This window comes from Haematobia irritans, chromosome 1 (genome assembly GCF_050003625.1).
Source record: "Haematobia irritans isolate KBUSLIRL chromosome 1, ASM5000362v1, whole genome shotgun sequence".
In the NCBI taxonomy this organism is placed as follows: Eukaryota; Metazoa; Arthropoda; class Insecta; order Diptera; family Muscidae; genus Haematobia; species Haematobia irritans.
Window position 1 is genome coordinate 43,363,699 of NC_134397.1, and position 8,289 is coordinate 43,371,987.

The 8,289-nt window shown below is 31.1% G+C and overlaps 1 protein-coding gene across 1 annotated transcript; it reads right to left on the bottom strand.

The window, feature by feature from the left end:
- Positions 1–439: 439 nt before the first annotated feature.
- Positions 440–4,928, bottom strand: PIG-L (phosphatidylinositol glycan anchor biosynthesis class L). The gene is made up of 4 exons (XM_075290126.1): positions 4,081–4,928; positions 3,709–3,999; positions 1,398–1,491; positions 440–1,325 (listed from the first exon to the last, which is right to left on the bottom strand). Exons 1-4 carry the CDS (start codon positions 4,532–4,534, stop codon positions 1,148–1,150), a joined length of 1,017 nt encoding a protein of 338 aa, XP_075146241.1. The 5' UTR covers positions 4,535–4,928; the 3' UTR covers positions 440–1,147.
- Positions 4,929–8,289: the final 3,361 nt, after the last annotated feature.

Here is an 8,289-nt window from a genome sequence, read left to right on the forward strand (position 1 = left end):
AAGAACTTAAGGAAGTTCTGGAAGCGGTAGGACCAGCTGGGTTGAAACCTCTGTTTCATTGCAGTGATACATTCCAAATAATCAACTCAGCCGGCACAGATGAAAACCCACTTTTGAAATTAAACCCGGCTAATATTTTTAATTATTTACATATTTAAAAAGATATTTGTTTGCTTCAGAACTAAATCCCTTAAAGCATAATGTTTTATGCATTTTGGACATAATACAGTGAGCGTTGGTATCGTTCGGAAAAAATATTAGCGTATATTGGTAAATTTGTTTTCTTTCAAATTAAATTAGTTTGCCGTTTTCTTTAAATCTATATATAGTCCGATTCTTTGTTTCAATAACAAGGAAACTCTATTTTCCGAACAGTGTTTGAAGTTACTGTGAAACTATTTAAAGAAGCTTTGAAACCTTCAGAAGTCACCAGCATGAAATTTTTGTTCAGGCCCTTATATACACATATTGTATATGTATACAAATCTTTATTCTTATACAAATTTTATAGGAGTCTCTTAAAAAAAACAATAAATCTTTTTTTTCTTCACGTTACGTTACTACCGCATCTGTGTACATAACAAAAAAATAAAATAATAGTATTAATAAAATCTATATACAAATTTCATTTAAAGTATATAAATATTAAGTGTCTGTGTGTGTGTATGAATGGGGCGTGTAAAGCGTTGCTGCTGCCTCCTTAAAAAATCACCATTTTGAATTATTTTAATCATCTTCATACTCAACGTTTGCATCATCGTCTTTCTTATCAATCAATTTGTCATGATTATTTGTTAGGTTTTCTTAGTATTATCTAAAACTTGGAACATTCATGATAGCCATCTCTAAGATTTCTATAATCTTATATTCTTTTTGCTTATGGTATCTTTTGTTGTTGTTACGGTTGAAGGTAGTTGGTTGTCTCCTTTTTTTTGAGTGTATTGTTATTATTATTGCGTTTGGTGCATTTTCTATTTGTAGGTATACTGTATATTTGGTTTCAATATCATCAATATCAGTGCTAAAATCACCTTATTATCATCATCATCTTCGATGTTTATTATTGCTAATGTTTTCCTTGGCAAATATTTGTTGTACTCGTCCTTAGTTTTGTGTGTATTTTCTATACACTTAGGGCTTAGAATTTTTAATTATCATGAATTTGCATCTCCAGTTCCACATCGGTTAGATTAACTTCCCTTATTGAATTGATGAACATATACCGTGAAAAATATATATAAAGCCAACGGAACCATTTCATTTGGGACTCATGCTTTCTCATGGCACTGCGAACAACTGAAGCTTGTTGCCAGCTTAAAATGCACCTGTTAAATAATGAGAAACCGTAGGGAACATTTTAATATTATTATTATAATTTCTGTTAGTTTATCACTTACCAATGTCTTGCCATAAAACATGTACATATTATATCTAAAATTGATAAGTATTTCCTAACGATGTTTATAGAGTCCAAGGCATATAATTTACAATCTAAAAAAAAAAAATAAATATGAGTAAGAAATTTGAGGGTTTTGTCTGACAATGAATTTTCAGTACGTGGAGATCGATTTTTGAAAATTTTGATAATGGTTATTTAACACATTTTCTACGAACATCATGAGACTTATTCTTGTTTCAATAAGTGGAGCTAAATACAATTTTCATAGCGTTTCAAAATGCAATCACGGTTGCCACTCGAGCCAAAAAACTACCAAAAAAACCTATAGAAAATTTTGTCAAAATTTTACTTCTCCAGAAAATTTTGTTAATAAGAATAAAACCTATAATTTTGTCAAAATTCTATTTCTATAGAAAATGTTGTCAAAATGTTTGTACAAAATTTATTTCGGCAAAAGCCGACTATCATAAACCTTCTTTCGGAAGGTTCAAGTGTGGTTCACTTTGGGTTTGGTGAACTACCAGAATTTGTTCTGATAATTGGTTGATAGTTTTGCTAATGAGGAATGTGTTAATTCCGAAACGTGCGTCCATCCAACCATCTTGCAGTCTATAGGGCTTTATCCACATAAATTTGACAAACAATATTATCCTCTGTTGGTTAAGCTACTCTTGTAGTTTAGTCAACGCAATGGTTTTTAAGCTGAGATCAAAACAACAAATATGATTGAAGTACAAACCAACAATAACAAAACAAAACGAAAATTTTATTTTTATAACATTTGTCAACATTTTATTTCTCTAGAAAATTTAGTCAAAATTTTATCTCTGTGGAAAATTTTATTTCTATAGAATAGTTTGTAAAGTTTTGGTTTCTATAGAAGAGTTTGTAAAATTTTGGTTTCTATAGAAAATCTTGTCAAAATATTTTCTCTAGAAAATTTTATTTCTCAGGAAAATTTTGTAAAAATTTGATTTCTATAGAAAATTTTATCAAAATTTTACTTCTATAGAAAATTTTACTTCTCCAGAAAATTTTGTCAAAATTTGATTTCTATAGAAAATTTTGTCAAAATTTGATTTCTATAGAAAATTTTGTCAAAATTTGATTTCTATAGAAAATTTTGTCAAAATTTGATTTCTATAGAAAATTTTGTCAAAATTTTACTTCTATAGAAAATTTTGTCAAAATTTTATCAAAATTTTACTTCTCCAGAAAATTTTTCCAAATTTTATTTCTCTAGGAAATTTTGTCAAAATTTTATTTCTATAGAAAATTTTGTCAAAATTTTATTTCTATAGCAAATTTTGCCAAAAATTTATTTCTATAAAAAGATTTGTCAAAATTTTATTTCTATAGAAAATTTTGTCAAAGTTTTATTTCCATAGAAAATTTTGTCAAAATTTTATTTCTATAGAAAATTTTGTCAAAATATTATTTCTATAGAAAATTTTGTCCAAATTTTATTTCTCTAGGAAATTTTGTCAAAACTTTATTTCTATAGAAAATTTTGTCAGAATTTTATTTCTATAGAACATTTTGTAAAAATTTTATTTTTATAGAAAATTTTGTCAAACTTTTATTTCTATAGAAAATTTTGTCAAAATTTTAGTTCTATAGAAAATTTTGTCAAAATTTTAGTTCTATAGAAAATTTTGTCAAAATAATATTCTTATAGAAAATTTTGTCAAAATTTTATTTCTATAGAAAATTTTGTCAACATTTTATTTCTATAGAAAATTTTGTCAAAATTTTATTTCTATAGCAAATTTTGTCAAAATTTTATTTCTATAGCAAATTTTGCCAAAATTTTATTTCTATAAAAAATTTGTCAAAATTTTATTTCTATAGAAAATTTTGTCAAAGTTTTATTTCCATAGAAAATTTTGTCAAAATATTATTTCTGTAGAAAAATTATGAAATACTTCTTACTTGGAGAGGAATATTTTGCAAAATCTTTTAAAACATCAAGAATTCTACCAATCTGAACTCTACCAACTGTGACAACCGTGAACGGACTGCTACACCACCACTTGTTACACGAGTTGAGAATGAAATTGGACAAAATTGGTTATTACTATATGGATTAAGCGAATATTTAAGAGAGTTAGAAATTCTCATAGAGAACTGTAAAACCTCAAAAAGTATATTTAAATTGTTGTTAAATCCCCCAGAAATTGAAACGAAAAATTTGAGCATTTCATATTAGAAAAAAGTGCTCAAGTATAGAAATCAGTTAAAAAACAACAAACCAAACTTTGATAGCATAATGAAAATATATTGGTCTTACATATATTTTCTATACTCACCTTTTGGTAATAAATTAGTTAAACACAACGATGCAGCAGCATAGTATACAGCACAATGATTCGGATGTTGGCTAACCCCATCACGATCGAAAGTAAAAACCGCTTGTATGCTCAGCGTTTCCACGGTATTTAATATGATATTTGCTACAATATCTGTTTTCCAATCTACATTTGGATCATCAGGCAAATTGGTGGCATTGACTAGTATTATGTTGCCCTGATTTAATCCCAAATGGGTACAAGCTTGCCAGAGTTCTTCGCGTCGTTTTGAAGATTTCTTTTCAAAATTGCCTGAATGTTTAAAAGAAAAAAATCAAAGTCTTAAAACTGTTACCAAATACAATTACTTCATTTTCGGCTATAATGACTCACCATTCGACAAACAAAGTAAATAGACCTCACACTTTTGCTGGCGCGTTAGTGTATATATTAATGGTCCAAAGAACATACATTCATCATCGGGGTGTGAAATAACAAAGAGTACTCTTTTGGCTGTGCTTGAACCCCATGGCAGGCGAAATTGACTTAATCCTTTGTATCGGAAGATCAAAGTGTAAATGGCTAAGCATACTAGAAAGTATGCAATCGCAGCGTAAATGAAATGCTCCAGGGCTTCAGCCGATTTCTCTACTAAACGTATATATACAGCTTTGGGATGTAAAGCAGCAAATGTAGACTGCAAAACACTAAGCCCCGATGAGTTTCCAAGCAATTGCACACGTTGTTGTTGATAAGCACTGTAAATTTCTGTGGCGGCTAAACCACAAGTTGTCACTGTACTGTTGATAACGGAGCCAATAAATGCATTGATCCAGGACACATTCATTTCATTTCAGAAGTATCTGTTTTAAGATCTCGCAGGATAATATTACGAATGAATTGCAACGACCACCAATGAATTCGAAATCCAACGGCTGTGGAACAACAACAATTTTCTTATTAGAAATCTGTGAATATAATTCCAGATTCCACTCTTTAATAGGAACCCAGAAAGTTTGAAAGGCAACGCAACAAAAATATTCTATCGGCAAAAATAGATTCCAGAATTTGTGAACAACAACGTGGACTCGACAAGTATTGTTTTTCCGACACAAAAAAGTTCTTTTTGCTACAACTATTAGTCGATATGTTTATTGTCGCCTTGTATGGACTCCCGGGTTTCCAATTTCTGTAGAGGAATTTATTGAGTCCTCTTTTTTTATTATGACGTATAGACAGAGTTGCCAACTTCATTGCTTATGGGATTTTTGTTGACAAATGTGTCTTCAAAACACATGATACGATAATGAGGTAATTGTAGAAATCATGGCTGAACAAGAAGGTAAAATCATGGGCCCATATGATTACAATTTTTTTATTTCGACAAAATATTAAGATGTCAAAATCATATGTTTATGGTGATTGCAGCTCTCCAAATGACACTGCATAGCAAATGCATCTCAAACAAACTCGCGCATTCATAGCTGGAGAATTGTTCAAAGATGACTTGAGTATCTTGATAACATATTCCAGACCCAAAATACCACGCACATCAGTTTTTAAACTGCATCATAAACTGGTTTTTGACTGACTTCCATTCTTAACTTTGGTGGGTATTATAGTCTTATTTGTCTCATATCGGCGTTCCTCGGATGAATTATCCACTTCACAATCACTCATAGGTGACACAATTAAATTTGAACCTTTATTTTTCTCTGGATTTTAATTTTTTTTTCAGGACAATTGAAAGAATAAATAATTGCCACTTTTACCAATGCCATACGATTCTTTTATCTGCTGATTTTGACTTCTTAAAATTGTAAACAACATATTGAAATTTGTTGTTTTTGTTATCTTGATTCAACCTCCTTATTCAGCCATGGTAGAAATCAATGTACGGCCACACCCTCACAAAAAATCGCTTCTGTAACATATACTCCCAAACATATTTTGCTTCAAGCATATACATTTTTGGGTATTGCCCAAACATTTATATGTTTGATCTCTACCAATATATAATATGTTTGAAAGCATATTGGTCTAAACAATATATGTTTGGGTAGTCTAAGTTCCAAACATTTTGTATTTTTGCATCCAAATTCAATAATGTTGTCTTCCAAAAAACAATATGTTATTATGTGACCATATAATATGTTTGGAAGCATTTTGCACCCAAAAATATTATATGCTTAAAAAAAATTCTCCCAAACAATATTGTGCTCAAAATTTTATTTATATATTTACAATCATAATGAATTATGAAAATAAACAGGTAATATAGGTGCTAACAACATAGGTTTTGGACCTGAATGCTCAAAATTTTGTTTCTGCCCAATTGTATATTCCCCGACATCTTTCTCACTTCCACGAGATTTTTTAGTTCTTAGCACCTTTTTTGTAATACAAACATGTAGAAGAAATTATTCAATTTTATGATTTTTTTTTATTTTAATTTTACCTTTTGCCGGACGGGGATTCGAACAGCGGACCACACAGTTTGTAAGGATCAAAGAAGTAGCTGATCAATTGCCCAAGGAAAAATAAAATGTTAATTTTGTAATAACAAGCAACAACCACCAACTTAATTCAATATCGCCCCTTTTAAATAGCGCTCCAAGCTACTAAACACATATATGTTTATAGGCTATTTCTAAATTAATATATGTTTGCATCCAAGCATATTATATTTACAAAAATTTTATGTCCCAAACATAATATGTTCTAACATATTAACATATATGTCCCAAACATGTTATGCTAGTTTATGAACATTATATGCTTGCACTCAAAAATATTGTGTTTAAAAATTTGTGTTCCAAACATATAATGTTTATAGCCAAACATATGAAAAAGTCTTTTTCATCCGTGCAGAAAGAAAGAAAACACAAGAGGACGAAACGATCTCTTCAGCAAAGAAAACAAATGTCAACCGTATAGATGTCGCACAATGCCTGCAGCTTTGGTATAACCGTCGTTGCGGGCGAAGCGCTATTTTTGGAATGGAAACATGATTTAGTGAGTGACGCCGACGCAAAGTGTATGATGTTTGAGAGAAGCGCCGACAAAAACTGCATGATATTGGGTCTCAAACCCAGGGATGTTATCTTATTTATGCGAAATAATATGCCTGCCTATTTTTTCGTGCGAAAAATCCAGGGTCGTATAAATATTTGTTGGAAACTGCTCAAAACAAAGATTTCGCATTTATTCCGCGCTAACTTTTTTATATGGAGTACAAAAGTTTTTCGTGCGAAAACGTGATCTTAGTACTAGGCTTATTAGAGAAATTTTTCTCATGACTGCCACCAACTGACGTAGTTTCGCTTCACAGTTTCCTTCTCTTGTGTTTTTAATCTCTCTGGTACGGCGTTCACACCAAGCATATTTTTTTTGTTTTTGAAATGATTTTCCTACATATGCATTTAGCAACGAGTCGTTTTTCTCATATCAAAAGAAATGGTATTGGGAAAAACCGCACAGAAAAAATATTGTGACGAATTTGATAATTATAGACATAAGTTTATTTAAATTAGTTTCCGTTAATTTAAAATTTCAAATTGTAACGATAAAATTTCGCTATCACTTCTTGGAATCATCTACTCATTTTCTAGTATTTTCCTGAATTTCTTTTATGTTCTTTTGTTTGCTTACCGAAATGTTAGTTCTTACTCTCTCATAGAATAACAACCCCTTTGCTTTGTTATTTTGCTTTCTCATTTCATCTCATTGTCTATTGTCATTGTTGTTGTAGTAATGCGAGCATATATCTATGTGAGTGTGTATGTGTTTGGCAGCCACCAGACGAATAACTTAATGGTCGTAGATCCTTCTAGCCTTGTCTAAGAATGTTATGGCGTTACCAGAATATTGTAGTGCTACCAGAATGTTCTCGTATTGCCACACCGTCATATATAAAAGCGCTCACATGCTGCTAACGAGTCAGTCTTAATTAAAGCGTCAAACGAATAACTTCAGTGTGAACGAATTGTAAAGTGTGAAGTCATAGTAAATAAATTGTAGATTGTCGTTATTTAAAAGAACTGTGTTTTAATTGTCGGGTAATTAAAAACGCCTCAATATAAAAACGTAACAATTGGTGACGGAAGTGAAATAACGGAAAAAAAAATCTACAATGAAGTTTAATGAGCTTCGTGTGGAAGACTTAAAAAAGGAATTGAGCAAACTGGAGCTGCCGACAACAGGCAATAATGCGCTTTACAGACTATCAGTTATTCCGGACGACAGTGCTCGTGTCGAACATATCCCATATATTGTGCACATTATAAGTTAAGTCCGACGGCATAATCGATACTGCTGCATGTTTAGGGGATCGATAACACCTTTACCGATTATTTAGTCATCGCCGACAAGTCGTATCGATCCGACATACTGTAAGATTCTTTACAAACACCGACATTCCCTCCGGAATAACTGATAGTCTGTAAAGCGCATAAGGCCCAGCTTCAAAAGCGTCTACTGGAAGAGTTTGAACGGCGTAATATGGACATTGCGACGCATGAGTTTGATTATAAGGAAGACATTGATGAATCAATACTCGTCAATACAAGCAGTGTAGAAACTCCATCTGTGGCTTCGAGTGTT

Coding starts and splice junctions, on each gene's coding strand:
- PIG-L (XM_075290126.1), bottom strand. CDS start 4,534: ATGAATGTGTCCTGGATCAATGCATTTATTGGCTCCGTTATCAACAGT. Junction 1,492..3,708: donor AACTAATTTATTACCAAAAG/GTGAGTATAGAA, acceptor TTTTTTTTTTAG/ATTGTAAATTATATGCCTTG. Junction 1,326..1,397: donor TGTTTTATGGCAAGACATTG/GTAAGTGATAAA, acceptor ATTATTTAACAG/GTGCATTTTAAGCTGGCAAC.